This window comes from Ranitomeya imitator, chromosome 7 (assembly GCF_032444005.1).
Source record: "Ranitomeya imitator isolate aRanImi1 chromosome 7, aRanImi1.pri, whole genome shotgun sequence".
NCBI classification, from domain to species: domain Eukaryota; kingdom Metazoa; phylum Chordata; class Amphibia; order Anura; family Dendrobatidae; genus Ranitomeya; species Ranitomeya imitator.
The window spans coordinates 177,674,211-177,691,412 of NC_091288.1; the positions used below are offsets into that span (position 1 = coordinate 177,674,211).

The 17,202-nt window shown below is 47.0% G+C and overlaps 1 protein-coding gene across 4 annotated transcripts in view; it reads left to right on the forward strand.

The window, feature by feature from the left end:
* The window catches only part of PDXDC1 (pyridoxal dependent decarboxylase domain containing 1), an 80,586-nt gene that overhangs the window by 39,116 nt on the left and 24,268 nt on the right, over window positions 1–17,202 (forward strand). For all 4 annotated transcript variants that reach the window (XM_069734108.1, XM_069734111.1, XM_069734107.1 and 1 more), the window contains 10 exons: window positions 3,640–3,708; window positions 4,933–5,011; window positions 6,305–6,389; window positions 6,703–6,751; window positions 7,152–7,253; window positions 7,353–7,478; window positions 12,884–12,934; window positions 13,202–13,265; window positions 14,137–14,192; window positions 14,282–14,387. In XM_069734108.1, coding sequence (XP_069590209.1) covers window positions 3,640–3,708; window positions 4,933–5,011; window positions 6,305–6,389; window positions 6,703–6,751; window positions 7,152–7,253; window positions 7,353–7,478; window positions 12,884–12,934; window positions 13,202–13,265; window positions 14,137–14,192; window positions 14,282–14,387 — 787 coding nt within the window. The remainder of the gene's footprint in view (window positions 1–3,639; window positions 3,709–4,932; window positions 5,012–6,304; window positions 6,390–6,702; window positions 6,752–7,151; window positions 7,254–7,352; window positions 7,479–12,883; window positions 12,935–13,201; window positions 13,266–14,136; window positions 14,193–14,281; window positions 14,388–17,202) is intronic.

Below are 17,202 nucleotides of genomic sequence, written 5' to 3' on the forward strand. Positions count from 1 at the left end.
GCCCCCTGCTGGTGGCCGGATCCATACCTTTGCCAGAGTCCTCCGCGGTCTGACTTAAAGAGGGACCCCGGAGGGAGTCAATTGCCTTGGCTAGGGAAGCCATAGATTGGGCCACTTCCCAGTCACACTCAGGGGGACTAGACTCTGCAGGATTGGCGGCGGCGGGAGGCGGCTGCACAGAGGCCGGGTCACAATCCGCACATAATGGGGTATTGTGAGCTCGTGGCAGGGCCATATTGCAAGTGGCACACAAAGTGAAGAACACTGTGTGCTTCTTGTTAGTCTTTTTGGTCTCCTTAGGTTGAGACATAGTCTTTTTACAGACAGAGGCAGGATATGCGCTATGGTACAGGGAAGGGGTTAAGCTTTCTTGATGCAGCTTACCCACGGTCCTGTGCCTGTGTTCCCGGGGAGGAAATGTAGCCGCGGTGGTCCTTGTCAGTCAGCGTGCCACCTTGGGGGTCTTGTTGTCCCCGCAGAGATGAGAGTAATATGGCCCCTGAGATTTGCAGGGGCGCCTCTCATCCTAGACGAGAAGCGCCGGTATAGGGGGCGGAGCTATGGTCGTGGGCGGAACTGCGGTTTAGTCCGGCTGAAAAGCCGGGGACTAAATTTTTGGGCCCTGCCGGCGATGCGTGGCGGCTGCGACGGAACGCTGCTGACCGACGCTGACACCCGGCCGTCGGCGCCTCACCCGGACCGCACCACTGCCGCAGATGGGAGCGCGGTATGTACTCATAGTGCCGCTTGTAAATCGGGCCCTGGCCTCCTGTCACTGTGAAGGTGCTGAATCCATGCACCTTGCCATCCATCTTCCTCTGTCCCCCAAGGGGGGCTTTAGTCGTGGGGCTGTGTGACACCATCAGATGTGGGCCTTGTCTCACGTGTCGGGCCCCGGAGAGGAACATGAGAGCCGGGCTCTATGTGCTCGCCATCTTGCAGGGGGGGGGGGGGCATAAAAGGATCGGGCCATAAAAGGAACCGTCGCCCCAGTAAAGTTAGGCGTGCCCCAGATGTCGCAGGAGAGGGACGGGTAGGTATACTTGCCGTGCTCGCCTTTTGATGGTTCGGGGGAGAGTGGACCCTATAAAAGGAATCTGTCGCCCCCTTCACTCCATTAAGTAAAAAATAGAAAATTACAGAAAAATAAAATTTTAAAATAAAAATTAAAATAAGAAAGTTGGGGTCTGAAAACAGACCCAAGTGCCTCCTAAGGACACTAAGCAAGAACTGGTTTGCATCCTGGCGAGTCAAGGGGTGTATACTGCAGGGGAGGAGTTAATCTTTCTGTGTTAACTTAGTGTCCTCCTAGTGGCAGCAGCATAACACCCATGGTCCTGTGTCCCCTAATGAGGCGTAGGAGAAATTACATTTGCAGGAAATCAATCTACAATGAATTTCAATATTGCAAATATTGCAAAGCTTCCAGTTGCCCTGAAAAGACTTGTATAACTGTGATGAACGAACGTGCTCTGATAAGGTCTTAACCTAGCATGCTCGGGTGCTAACCGAGTGTTTTCGGCGTGCTCAAATCTGTTCGAGACCCCGCAGCTGTTAGACAGCTGTTAGACAGCTGCAACGCATGTGGGGATTGCCTGTTTGTTAGAGAATCCCTGCATGTGTTGCGGCTGTGCAACAGCTGCGGGGTCTTGAACATATTATTTGAGCACGCCAAAAACATTGTTAGCACCTGAGCATGCTCGGATAAGACCTTATCTGAGCATGTTCATTCATCTCTAGTGTAGAACACTCCAAAGTCTCGTAGACCTGTATCCAACCCCATTGAAGCTATTTAACACTAAATAGTCTTAGAAATTTCCGTCATCTCATTGTAAAAACAGATGGTAATCTGGTATTAAGCAGCAGCCCATTTACTAGCACAGGGCATTTGCAGACTTTTCATGTTTTTGTTTTTTAATTTAAAAACGGTCCAAAAATTTATGGTCAGGCTGAACACTGATTCTTACTGACTGTGTCGCTGTCAGTGGTAACATCATACTACTGTGCCTTAGACGAGTCATGTGCCATGTATTCCATAGTACCCCCTGCTTCTACCTCACTAATACACTTGATATAGGCAAAGGAGGCCTGCATTTGGTACTACCTCTACCCTGACGGCTGGTGCCAGTGGTGGTGCTGCTGCTTGTGGTTCCCACATTCTTAGCTGTGGCGTGTGTGTTTTTTTCCTCTAACACTTTGTCCATTAACACTTTTATCATACATTTTGTACAACACTAGTTAACTTCTGAGATTATTTTTAACCGAAAAAGGATGTAATATGAAATGCTACTTTGCATAGGTACATGTACAGAAAGTAAAGCACGTGTGCAAAAGCAGACATGTACAGTGAAATGACTACAAAGTTATCTTTTCTATTTAACAAAATTCAACCCCCTTCTCAGAATTGGCTTAGTAGGAAATACTAGGTAAGTGTACGTCCAAAACGTTGGCTCCCCTAATGGGGCGCTGTATTACTCTGCTGTATACAGATGAAAAATTTGACTAGTAAAACCAATGTGTAAACAAAAATTGTTTGCGACACAAATACTTTTGTGAGGTACACAGTCGTAGTTAAATGTCTGGATATTGGGAAGTTTTCAATTTTCGCATAACAATTTATGCCCCCTTCCTTCTCTCCACAAGGAAAAACGTTACTTCTTGGATCCCGAGCAGACGCCTCTCACTCAGCCAAACCAGGTCTCACACTTTGCACTGACGAGGGGCAGTACCCCGAAGCAGTGTCTGCAAATTGAGATTCTGGTTTGGCTTTTATCCTAAGTCATGTGACAAGGCTCGTTAAGGGGTCAACAGTGACTTTTAGGGTTGATACTTCCAATAGGTCGCACTAGAGTTCTAGTCCTCTTCCTTCTGAGGAGACAATTTGCATATTTCCCAGAGGAGCATTGCTGCTTTAAGTCTCCTCATCTCGGCATGCTTAGCATGTCACTCTCCGCAAGGAGTAATTATACTTCTTGGATCTCCCCTTCACAAAATGTATTGCATAAGAAATGAAAAAGCTTAGTACAGTTGCTTGGCCAAGCAAGCTTTCTTTCTGACACTTATTTCAGATTATTATTTTTTTCTGTGCCACCTTCTAAGAAAAGAAAATGTGTAATTGAAATGCAACAGGACAGATGCTAGCTATAGTATATAATTTATCAATCACACTAGCACTGCTGCTTGCACCTCTCCTATCTCTCCCCCTATCAATTGAATCTCTACATTATTCGGAGACTACTACCGTCATCATCTTCACTGTAACAGTTATACAACATATTTCTGTCTGGAGCATTTGTCCGATGTTTTCAGGCTTTCTCTACCTGTGCCTATTGGATGAGCTGTGAGCTCTTACAATCTCTTACTGTTCTAAGTCGCCCTCAAATAACTGCTGCGTTCCTTGCCTTAACTTTTATACAGGCTAGTACAGTTCCTTCTGATTGGATGGCTGCCAGGCATTATGGGACTTCCCTGTAATGTCTTATGTTTCAGTGTTTTCCCCCACACGATCACGCCTGAGTTCATGTCATCCTCTGTGACTGATGCAATCTTTTGGGCATAAGTTTCAGACCGATTCGATCATCTCTAGTATTCACATAATTGAGTATTTGGTCATTTTTATTTCTTTTCATTCCTTTTCAGCTTGGACTTCCGCTGTCGTGCTTGTGCCGTGTGCCTTGTAATACAATGTTTGGATCCCAGCATCAAATGGTAATTTTTTGGGGGCTCTTCATTGGGGGATATATAGGAAACAAGAAAAAAGTAATGTGGCTATCTTTTTTTTGCTGTATTGAATGATTTGTTGGTCTATTCAATAGGCTATCTGTCATATAAAATGTGATAACCGTCTCCATTCTAACTATAAAGTAGTAAAAGGAAACTGCCTGCAAGTTTTTTTTTTCTATGTAATCCGAGGACAGCATGAGGTAGGGACCAAGAAACAGGTTTCAACGATGTGTCACTTATTATGTTGTGTGCCGTTGTTTGCATACAATGAAGGTTTTACCACCAGGAGATTATCACTGCTCGTCCACAGTGCACACAAGCGCTGGTCTGGCCAGTCCCCCTCATCTGATAAGCAGCTTACTGTCTATTGACAATGTACATACAGAGCCTTGTGTGGGCGGGTGCAGCTTTCTGAGCTCTGCTACATGCAACATCTTAAAAACTGTCACCACTGCTGCATTTAGTAAGTGATACATCGCTGGAATCAGGGTCTTTTTTTCCTACGTTATGCTGCTCTCAGATGAGGTAGCAAAAACCTGCTGTCAGATTCCCTTTAAGGAAGCTGTAAGATCATTGAATATTGACTATGATGCAGGAATATATGGTTTACTCCATTTCTGTGCTATTCAGAGCAATACTTATAGAAGCCGCTAACGGACCAGCAGAGAATACTTGTATAATGTGTCCGCAATGTGTGACCTTAACAGTGCGGGTTATGGTTCACTGTGCAGGATTGTAACCCAAGATCCTGAACAGCTGACTAACATGATGGGCAGAATGGATGTTTGACCTCTGCTGGGGTCACGCAGCGTAATCCAGATTTGCTCGGCTATGTGGCATCTCCTATTACTGATAGTCGCACCATACATGTTACCATTGTTTATAAACATACTATATAATCAGCGTTCATCCCCGATCCGATACCTGTGTATACAATATCTACTTGTACGTAAGAGTTGGTAGCAATTTGGATCTCGCCATAATTCTATGAAGCTGAAAAGATGAGGAACATTGAAATTCCGAAATTCCTTAACTATGTTACAATATACAATTATTAGGTTCTGTAGAAGGACGTAGATCTGGGGATTTATTATGATGGAATATAGGCTGAACTGGATGGACAAATGTCTTTTTTCGGCCTTACTATGTTACTATATAATTTATTGTGTCTGCTTGCATTGATTTTTTTTTTTCTGTCTCTGATTCTAGGATGTGGCATTATTGGAGCGTCTTTTGAAAGAAGACCTGCAGTCCGGGAAGTTACCCCTCTTATTAGTGGCCAATGCTGGTGCGTTCATTTCACTCTGTGTTTTGTAATTCTTTATTGTTGCTTTTATTACCTACTAATGCTTATTGGAGAGAGTACGTAATTGCACATAGCTAGTAATGCAGTAAATGTCCCTGTGGTGTGGACTGTAAAGGGCATTAGGTTGGCTAGAGCAATATCAGTGGTAACAAGAGTCAAAGGACCTCATTCTCAGACACACTTCTGGCAAATGTAGGTTGCCAACCGCCCTGGTGAACTATCGGCAAGGATGCAAGCCGATTGGCAGTCGTTTAATGACCCGTTTATGTAGGCCAACAAACGCATGCACACAGAACGATTGTTAATACGATCGTTCTGTCCACATAGAATATCATTATTTTCGGCAGCACATGTCCTGTCAAGACTGATAATCTCTTAAGAGGTTGTCAAGTACTTGTTCATTGATGTCCTATCCTTACGATAGGTCATCAATGTCTGATTGGTTGGGGTCCGACGCCCAGCCCCCGCTGATCAGCTGTTATTTGCGGCGGCACCAGTCGGACATACTCACTTACCGAGCTGCTCATTCTATTGATGGAGGCCACGGCTGGGTGCTGCACATCTGCCCCTTATTGATTTGAAAAGGAGGTGGATGTGTAGTACCCAGCCGTGGCCTCTATCAGAAGAATGAGCAGCTCGGCAAGTGAGTATTTCCAGATGATGACACCGATAACAGCTGATCGGAGGGAGTGCTGGGTGTCTGATCCCGACCGATCAGACATTGATGACCTATCCTCAGGATAGGTCATCAATGAAAAAGTAGTGGACATCCTCTTTAAGCCTTGCTTAAACAGAATAGCACCCAGTGAACTAGTGTTTTACTCGTTTTTCGGAAATTACTGGCCTGCCTAAATGACCTGTGGTCTGAAATAAACATTCCTATCAACGCTCCTTACTAGTGATGAGCGAGTGTGCTCGTTACTCGGCATTTCCGAGCATGTTCGGGTTTTCTCCGAGTATTTTGGGCGTGCTCGGAGATTGTTTGAGTCCCCGCAGTCGCATGATTTTTACCTGCTAGACAGTACATGTGGGGGTTGTGCTGTTCGTTAGGGAATCCCCACATGTATTCAGGCTGTCTAGCAGCCGCAAATCATGCCACTGCGGGGACTCAAACATAATCTCCAAGAACCCCCAAAATATTCGGACACCTGAGCGTGCTCGGAAAACCTGATTACCGAGCACACTTGCTCATCACTACTCCTTACTCGATTATCTGCCGTCTAAATGAGTCTTTATTCTCACAACCCCTGTGAAAATGTATTATATATTTTGCAGGAACCCCTGGTGCAGGACACACAGACAAACTGGGAAGACTAAAGGAGTTGTGTGACCAATATAATATTTGGTTGCATGTGGAAGGGTATGTCTCTTTTATTTAAGTTTATTTTGTTTTGTTTTTTTATGTGACGACGTCTTCAAGAATTGATGTCACTGACAACTACATTTTTATATTCATTGAAACGTTAAAAAAAATTTCTAGAGCTTTGCTTAAAGTGCAAAATAAGAACCAGCAAACCGAAAAGCAATCGCCAATTTATTCTGAGAAAGCTTAAGGTTTCTTACAAGAACTGAATAGCTGCAAAATCCATGAAATATTTACTGTGAAAGGATTCGAGTCTGACTGGATGGAAGCATTAAATATTTAATTGATGTAAAGATATTTTCTTTTGCAGAGTAAATTTGGCAACATTGGCGTTGGGTTATGTCAGCGCATCTGTACTGGTAAGTTCCTCCATCTCAACCAGGGTCTTGACTGGTGACAAATGCACGTAGAAGAGGAGTCTACCACCTGTCGTTAGGATCTGGCGCTGGTTGCCTCTCAATGGATGTAAATGTTCCTGTACTCTGGTGCCACTGTGTTCTTGGGCTCTCTGTTGTGGACACATATAGATAATCTTAAGTTTCAGGTGAAAATGATTGAAGAGGAACAGTCTGCTTTCCTTACATTCCCCTGAAGTAACAATTTACTGAAACGGACATGGCTGTAGAAATGATAGACCCTCTTAAAATACTAGAACACCAAATGTTTCCTTTCTCATAAATGCAAATACTGGGGTGGTTAATGATCATTCAGTATAATATTCATCAGTTAATGAATTCTTTTTTCCCTTTTATGTATCAGGCTGCCACGAAGTGTGATAGTATGACACTGACTCTCGGACCATGGTTGGGTCTTCCAGCCGTGCCTGCTGTTACCTTGTACCGTCACGAGGATCCCTCCTTGGTAAGATATTTGCAGACTATACTTACAAATCACCTTCATCGTCATTGTGCACATATGACATACCCCTGTCTTACCATTATCTCCTGGGTTTCTCATCAGTCTCTTGCCGCTGGACTCACGACAAGCCAGCCGGTGGAAAAGCTTCGGGCTCTGCCACTATGGCTGTCGCTGCAGTATCTCGGCCACAATGGCATTGTTGAGCGGATGAAGCAGGCATCCCAACTGGTATGTACATTCACATCTTTATATGTCTGATATTCACGGGCTGAAAACTAATGCTGTTATCTCAGATGTGACAGTAATGTCACTTATTTTTTGCACATTTTGTTACACAGTTGTTCTAATTCCTTACCCAATGTTCCAGTTCTGCAATATCTTGCACTCATTATACAGAGAGCAGTAACTTGAATTGGCCATGCACATGGGATATTTACCATCAGAATCATCCCCAAAAATCTAATGTGTATGAACTGACTGGCTCCTAACAACCTTGTTTTTAATCTGATGGCCATGTTATAGCCAGTGACTCTTGTGTGAACGCAGACTTATGAATCCCCCCAACATACGCACTGTGCTCGGCGGGGATTCAGCGGTTTCTTAGCCGGGTCCGGCAGGTACGTATGTGTGATATATACTCGTCTAGTGGTCTTGGCCTCACTCCATTGACACTTGACGGCCAGTCACAGAGTGAAGGCAGGCTTATCATTTCTGACCTAACAACCCATTTAAAGATGGACTGGGAAAAGATTTGCGGCACACCGCTGCAACGTCTGGACCATTCCTTTGGTGTGACCAGATGTCACTTGTGCAACTCCCCACTTCGGAGCGGCATTTCATGGGCACCCCTGTTCCTTCCAAAACCTTGAGGTCTAATTACTGCACAGTGTATTCATGATGTCGCAGACTGTTGGGCCTAGGAAGTGACAGCGGCACCCAGGAAATGATGGGTGAAGGATGCCAACCTCAAAAGTGAAGTCCGGTTATAACAGAGGGACAGGCCACAGGTTGGAACTGGGTACCCCAAATCTTTCTGCTAATCTCTTACTTGGAATATTGACCATCTCCTCACTCATTCCGTGTCTCTGCAGGTGACGAGGCGCCATCAGTTTAGATCAATAACTGGGTATTCCCATATTGGGATGTGACTTGATATTGTTAGGACATGCCATCACCTTTTCATCAGTCGGGGTTCAACCATTGGGATACTCCTGAGTCCTGAAAAAGAAATGGTTTGGTACTGTTGTTGTGCCAAGTCCCCTTCTAAGTTTTGCCTGTTTAGCAGTTCCTGGCTCCTTCTGTGCTGGGGAACGTGAGTGCCAGCTGGGTGCAGAAAATATCCTGCTGTGCTGTTCCAGCAGAAAAATATCCTGCTGTGCTGTTCCAGCAGAAGATCGGAGCTCTAACACAATGTTGGGGGCGGCTGTTCGAATAACCAATGCTGTCGTGCAGTTTTCAGATAACTTTGCTTTTCACCCCAACGTCTATGGACTATGTAGTCTTTAGAACCTCAGTTATTGTGGAAGTCACTGTCTGAAATCCCACTTCATGATTTCTCAATGAAGTTAGTCATTTACTTGAAATGGAAATATGCCATTGTATTGAGCCAGTGTGGGTTGAGGGAGGGTGTTCATTGATTTTGTTTTCCCCAGGTCTTTATAATATAAACTGTATTTTTGTTATGAATGTCATACCAAAATCTTCATCATTCATCTTAGAATAAAAGCAAGTGAGCAGTGGCTGACAGTAGGCAGTAAGTGAGGCTATGAAGCAGGAGGTGGTATTCAGGGTGCATAAATAGAGGCCGGTCTCAAGGTGCCCTCGTGCATGGCTGTGTCATGTAGTCAGTATGGATTGCATATCTAGCAGGTAGATGTAGTGCAGTCGCCTGAATTCTTGTGTATAATGTCCATATTCTGGGCCCTGATCACCTGCTAATTGTTGGGTCTCTCCGTTCAGACCTGTGATCGGTTATTAAAGGGAACCTGTTCTGAGATTTGTGCTGCCAAAACAAGGAGCAGCATAAATCGGATTATGGCTGTGTTATTGCATCCGTGTATGTTTTCCTCTGAATCGCTGCAGAATTTCCAAATGAAACTTACTTTGTAAAGCCAAAACTATGCGTCTGATGACTAGTCCAAGGCCCGTACCCAGCAGCTGCTCCTCACTCTTCACCCCTAGACTGACAAGTCTCTCCCTTTTTGTCTATATTGGAAGTTACCTATCAGTATAGGGGATCAGAGCTAGGAGAAGCCACCAGGGACCTTCCTCTTGGACTAGTCATTAGAGACCTATATTCCCCGGCCGGCTGCAATAACACAACCAGTGTATGTATTTCTGATATCATGAATCGCCCGAAAGGTCCTTTAATTGTATTATTGGAGACATAAAAATGGCTCCCGCGCTTATCAACTGAGCTTGAGCAACGTGATGACCGACTCTTGCAAAAGACATGTCAGAGAAAAACATACGTATATACTCGAGTATAAGCCGAGACCCCTAATTTTGCCACAAAAAACATGGAAAACTTAATGACTCCAGTATAAGCCTAGGGTGGAAAATACAGCAGCTCCGGTAAATGTCCAAAATACAAATAGATACCAATAAAAGTAAAATTAATTGAGACATCAGTAGGGTAAGTGTTTTTGAATATCCATATTGAATCAGGAGCCCCATATAATGCTCCATACAGTTCATGATGGACACCATAAGATGCTCCATATTAAAATATGCCTCATATAATGCTGCACAAATGCGGATTATGACCCCATAAGATGCTCCATATAGACATTTGCCCCATATAATGCTTCAAAAACGTTGATTATGGCCCCATAAGATGCTCCATGTAGACATTTGCCCCATATAAAGCTGCACAAACATTGATTATGCCCCATAAGATGCTGCATGTAGACATTTGCCCCATATGCTGTTGCCGCTGGTGCATCTTCCCCGTCCTCCGCACTGACTGTTCAGGCACACTAATCGCATCATCGCGCCCTCTGACCTGAGCGTCAGTGCAGAGGACGGGGAAGATGCAGCGGTGGAACGGGGAGCAGGTGAATATCGCACACTGCGTTACTCACCCGCTCCTGGCGCAGTCCCTGGTTCCCAGGCGTCTGCAGCTTCTTCCTGTAGTGAGCGGTCACATTATACTCACCTGCTCCCGGCGCGGTCCCTGGCAGCTTCCCTGATGGTCTTCTCCCCGCGCTGATAGCTTCTTCCAGCATTGAGTGGTCACCGGTACCGCTCATTACAGTAATGAATATGCAGCTCCACCCCTATGGGAGTGGAGTCGGGTCCATATTCATTACTGTAATGAGCGGTACCATGTGACCGCTCTCTACAGGAAGAAGCTGCTGGCGCCCGGGAACCAGGGACCTGCAGGGACCGCGCCTGGAGCAGGTGAGTATGATTACACAGCTGCTGCTCCCCCTTCCCTGCCGACCCCTGGGTATGACTCGAGTATAAGCCGAGAGGGGCAATTTCAGCCTAAAAAAAGGCTGAAATTCTTGGCTTATACTTGAGTATATACAGTAGTTAAAATGGTTTGGGTACAAGGGGACTAGTCCAAGGGGTATGTCTCCACCGGCTTCTCCCTGCACTCTGGGCTAGACTGCCAGACCTCTCCCCTATAGTCACGGGGGCATGCCTCTGCGACTAGTCATCTGGTCTCTCTCCATTTTCAGCTCTGTTTTAATCTGAAACACAATTCCCGAGAAAAACATAGATGTTTGTAATGCAGCAGCAGCCTGTGTCTGCTTCACGCTGGCCATGGATCGGGCAACAGGAATCTGCCATTAATATTATAGTGCCAGATAACCCGGATATATATTTCTAATTTCTCTTTTTTCCCCCATTTTTCATTACATTATATGGTAAAATGGATGGTGCAATTCAAGACTACAACTCATCCTGCAAAAAAAAAGCGAGCCCTAATACAGCTTTGTTGGCAGAAAAATTAAAAAAGTTTGAAAAAGTGAAAATGCAAAAATGAGAATGGTCTGCGGAGGCAGGGTTAAATTGATTAGGCGGCCTGTACATCATGGCCATATCTGGTCCCGGCTGCTGAATTATCATTTGTATTCATTATTGTTCTCAATCAGATCTGAGGTTTTTAAAAAATTGCATCAAGAGACCGCAGCAAAGCTTTTTCATTCATGAAATAACAGCAGATGAGACTGAAGGTCCTGGCTGTGATTGTGCGCCAGTAACGTGACGTCACCCAGCACAGCCCACGGACATACAGATTAAAGCCCGCTCGCTCTGGTCACAATATCTAAAAGAACGGATCCTATTTAGCCGAGAGAATTGATTAGTGTTGTGCACGGTGCAGAGTGGCCTTTACCGCTACAGAGAAGGTTGGTCTCTGTTCCCATTACTGGTTTATTTCTGGAAAAGGTAATTTCAAGGGCACTAAACTGGTCACTATGGGAACATTCACGTATCTATCGTTTTGCTTTCAGTGCTTGGTAGTGGAAGGGTTCTCCGGGATTATATTCGTACGGTTAAAAATGAAAAGTTCGAGAAAAAAAACCCATGAAATAGTCCTGTCTAATCCTATAGTGCAAAGTGCTCTGTAGGGTATTGAGCTTCTCCTTTATGGAGAGTGACATGCCGGTGTAAGGAGACTTATAGGCCATGCCACACTCCTCTGAGAATTAAAATAAGCGAATGATCTCTTTATAGAGAAAGAGGGTATGTGTTTTGTTAATAGAATTGTTACCTAGAATTCCCACTCTCTGAAGAGGCTATTTGCTTATTTTAATTCCCAGAGGAGTGTTGCATGGCCTAAAAGTCTCCCGACACTGACTTGGAGCACAAGGAGAAATTTTACCTACAAAGCATTCTGCATATCTATAGGAGTAGGCAGAACCATTTAATGTTTTTTTTTTTTAATTTATTCCCTTTTTTCCCATTTTTGACCATACGATTATAATACTGGAGAACACTTCTAGCCAAGTGCAGTACTGGAGCCTTTTCCCCTTCCACTAACAACGAGTGAGCATAAATCGTTAGATGCGTCAATGTTCCCATAGCGATCATGGTTTATCAACACGCCTTATTTTTACAGAACTAACAGGCCAATGGCTCCTGCCGCGACGCACACGTGAATAATCCCAGGAGGGTCTCATTGTGCAGCTGCTGCTCATGGTTGAAAATTGTGCCCACAAGCGGGGACAAATGAGCGCTCAAGGCTGCCAGTGACATCTGTGTCATCGCAAGCTTGTGTGCTTGCCCTGCGGGTGGACGTGGCATTCAGACACATACAGAACACACATCCCGGGACCTTTGGTTTTAAAGGGACGTCCTTATATTTTAAAGTGATGGTGTATTGATATGTCGTCATTTCATGATCTGTGAAAATCCAACCTTTGGGACCTCAGAATGAAAGCGATAGTGCGGCCCCGACAGCACACAGTTTCACCCCTTGCTATGTACTGAACTGCAGTTACCCCCTTTATTAGAATGGTGATGTCTAGGCTCCTGCCCTGCAAATGCCTCCCTTAGAATTAAGGGAGGTCTTAAAGGTTGGCCCTCCACAAATAATGACGTTTCCTTGCAATACAGTCAATAATGTCGGTGACTGCAGCAGTGCCGCGTTCTCAGACTCTGCACACATTTCTTTCTTTCAGAGTCAGAGGCTGCTGGAAAATCTCAAGGACGTAACTTCCATCAGAACTTCGGTACAGTATGCGGTATTGTCTCTGATCTGTGCTGCGTGCCTGCTGCTGTGTGTGTCACTGGTTTCCATATCTTTATAAGGAGGCTTATGGAGCCATACACCATGGTGTAGACGCAGGCCATCCTTTCTGTGCAGCGTGGATGAACCTCTTCTGTAAAATCTATTGATTGATGGGGAGTTGTCTCTCTTTTTAGAGTCCCTTGTTCCCATTAATGGTAATTATGATATTTACAATATATATCGTGATGCTTTTTTTTTTACATTTTAGGTTGAACATGATGGAAATTCACCGGTAGTTGTGTTCAAATTCTCTTACGAAGGCTCGGGGTCAGGTGTGTAACCAATGTAACCTATGGCTAACGGGACTATAAATTAGCATGGCATCAGCAATTCTGTTGATTTGGTTCTGGCACTCACATGTTAAACCAGTAATGCATATGTGTCCGGTATGAATGGGGACCCCGCTAGTCTAATGGGGACAGCCAGGCCATTTGTGTGCCTTGTAGTCAGTACAACTCTGCCCTCACCTTGGGTTTGTCGGTGAGAAGGAACAAGGGACTGAGGTTTCCTGTATTGGGGATTGTGTGGGTCCCAATTAATTGTGGGGCCTCTAGTAATGTAACAGTTACACCCATCACCAATTTTATGGTAGCAGGAAAACTCTTATTAACCAGTAGACAGTCCTACTCGGTGACTGCTATCTCTGTCTACCTACAATGCACTCTGCTGCTGCCAATTACTGAACTTGGCGGTCAATTTGATCTAGGCAGCATGAAAGCGCTGAACTCAGTGATTGGGTGCAGCGGTCACATATGCTTTAGTTGTGACTAGAGTTGAGCGAATATGTTCGGGTTCCCTCTTATTCGGCAAGCTATAGCGCTTACTGAATTAGCTGCGGAGGGAACCCGGAAACCTGGATCGCGCCGGCCAATCAACTGATCGGCGCCGCAGCTGCATGTGTCGCAGCTGTGTGACAGTCACAATGCATGCATGGATGGAGAGCCCAACACACACAGGTTTTCCATGCATGTGCTGTGACTGTCACACAGCCGTGGCGGAGAGCCATCGCCTGACCAGGAATGAGTGAGTTACTCTGTTTTGATTATTTTAGCATCTCCTTTTTTATTTGCCAAATCTAATTAATTCTATGTAGTCATGGTCCTTAGTGCTGTACGTAACCACAAAATATTTTTGGCCTTGCAGGCTCCACAATAAACTTGAATACTATTGAAAGGGAGAATGACGCCATGAATCAGTGGGTAAGATGGCAGCGAAGGGACCATCCACGTGCTCTGTATTGCTTGTTTTGCTGGGTGTCAGGCTCAGGATTTCTTATGGTTTTCTGCAGCTAGGAGAACAGCTGGCTGCTCTTATTCCATCCTGTGGTGTGGACATAGTGGAATTGGAAGATGAAGGCACATGTGTTCGCTTCAACCCGCTGATGACGTCTGCAGGTGAGCTGATGAGCCAACTCTCTTCATGAATAGGCGCATTTGTTCTTTTTAAACAAGCCGTTTAAAGAGCTGTGAAATATTTTCCCTTTCCGACATTCACAAATACATTTTGTATCTTTTTTTCGTGATACATGGGGCTTAATTTTTCTGTCATTGTCTGACTTTTTTATTTTGACAAGATTGGTAGTAAAATAACACAAAAATATAATGATGACTCCGATGACAAAAAGTTGACATATTATCCATACACTGACGGAAATCTGATCCAAAGCACTAACAAAAATCGAGCCAGTTTTTTTACGTACTAGAAAAATCACTGATATCTGAATAAGCTCTTAATGACATTGCAGGAGAGGGAGCAGGGAACGTGCATTCACCCCCTATAGGTGAGGGAGACGGGATCGAACATGCGTCCCCTATAGACAGTGCAGGTGAGGGAGCGGGGATCGTGCATGCGTCCCCTATAAACAGTGCAGGTGAGGGAGCGGGGATCGAGCATGCGTCCCCTATACAGTGCAGGTGAGGGAGCGGGGATCGTGCATGCGTCCCCTATAAACAGTGCAGGTGAGGGAGACGGGATCGAGCATGCGTCCCCTATACAGTGCAGGGGAGGGAGACGGGATCGAACATGCGTTCCCTATAGACAGTGCAGGTGAGGGAGCGGGGATCGTGCATGCGTCCCCTATAGACAGTGCAGGTGAGGGAGCGGGGATCGAGCATGCGTCCCCTATAAGACAGTTCAGGAGCGGGGATCGAGCATGCGTCCCCTATAAGACAGTTCAGGAGCGGGTGAGGGATCGAGCATGCGTTCCCTATAGACAGTGCAGGTGAGGGAGCGGGGATCGTGCATGCGTCCCCTATAGACAGTGCAGGTGAGGGAGCGGGGATCGTGCATGCGTCCCCTATAAGACAGTTCAGGAGCGGGTGAGGGATCGAGCATGCGTCCCCTATAGACAGTGCAGGGGAGGGAGCGGGGATCGTGCATGGGTCCCCTATAAACAGTGCAGGTGAGGGAGTGGGGATCGAGCATGCGTCCCCTATAGACAGTGCAGGTGAGGGAGACGGGATCGAACATGCGTTCCCTATAGACAGTGCAGGTGAGGGAGCGGGGATCGAGCATGCGTCCCCTATAGACAGTGCAGGTGAGGGAGACGGGATCGAACATGCGTTCCCTATACACAGTGCAGGTGAGGGAGCGGGGATCGTGCATGCGTCCCCTATAGACAGTGCAGGTGAGGGAGCGGGGATCGAGCATGCGTCCCCTATAAGACAGTTCAGGAGCGGGTGAGGGATCGAGCATGCGTTCCCTATAGACAGTGCAGGTGAGGGAGCGGGGATCGTGCATGCGTCCCCTATAGACAGTGCAGGTGAGGGAGCGGGGATCGTGCATGCGTCCCCTATAAGACAGTTCAGGAGCGGGTGAGGGATCGAGCATGCGTCCCCTATAGACAGTGCAGGGGAGGGAGCGGGGATCGTGCATGGGTCCCCTATAAACAGTGCAGGTGAGGGAGTGGGGATCGAGCATGCGTCCCCTATAGACAGTGCAGGTGAGGGAGACGGGATCGAACATGCGTTCCCTATAGACAGTGCAGGTGAGGGAGCGGGGATCGTGCATGCGTCCCCTATAGACAGTGCAGGTGAGGGAGCGGGGATCGAGCATGCGTCCCCTATAGACAGTGCAGGTGAGGGAGCGGGGATCGAGCATGCGTCCCCTATAGACAGTGCAGGTGAGGGAGCGGGGATCGAGCATGCGTCCCCTATAGACAGTGCAGGTGAGGGAGCGGGGATCGTGCATGCGTCCCCTATAGACAGTGCAGGTGAGGGAGCGGGGATCGTGCATGGGTCCCCTATAAACAGTGCAGGTGAGGGAGCGGGGATCGAGCATGCGTCCCCTATAGACAGTGCAGGTGAGGGAGACGGGATCGAACATGTGTTCCCTATAGACAGTGCAGGTGAGGGAGCGGGGATCGTGCATGCGTCCCCTATAGACAGTGCAGGTGAGGGAGCGGGGATCGAGCATGCGTCCCCTATAGACAGTGCAGGTGAGGGAGCGGGGATCGAGCATGCGTCCCCTATAGACAGTGCAGGTGAGGGAGCGGGGATCGTGCATGCGTCCCCTATAGACAGTGCAGGTGAGGGAGCGGGGATCGAGCATGCGTCCCCTATAGACAGTGCAGGTGAGGGAGCGGGGATCGAGCATGCGTCCCCTATAGACAGTGCAGGTGAGGGAGCGGGGATCGTGCATGCGTCCCCTATAGACAGTGCAGGTGAGGGAGCGGGGATCGAGCATGGGTCCCCTATAGACAGTGCAGGTGAGGGAGCGGGGATCGAGCATGCATTCCCTATAGACAGTGCAGGTGAGGGAGCGGGGATCGTGCATGCGTCCCCTATAGACAGTGCAGGTGAGGGAGCGGGGATCGAGCATGGGTCCCCTATAGACAGTGCAGGTGAGGGAGCGGGGATCGAGCATGCATTCCCTATAGACAGTGCAGGTGAGGGAGCGGGGATCGTGCATGCGTCCCCTATAGACAGTGCAGGTGAGGGAGCGGGGATCGTGCATGCGTCCCCTATAGACAGTGCAGGTGAGGGAGCGGGGATCGAGCATGCATTCCCTATAGACAGTGCAGGTGAGGGAGCGGGGATCGTGCATGCGTCCCCTATAGACAGTGCAGGTGAGGGAGCGGGGATCGTGCATGCGTCCCCTATAGACAGTGCAGGTGAGGGAGCGGGGATCGAGCATGCATTCCCTATAGACAGTGCAGGTGAGGGAGCGGGGATCGGCATGCGTCCCCTATAGACAGTGCAGGTGAGGGAG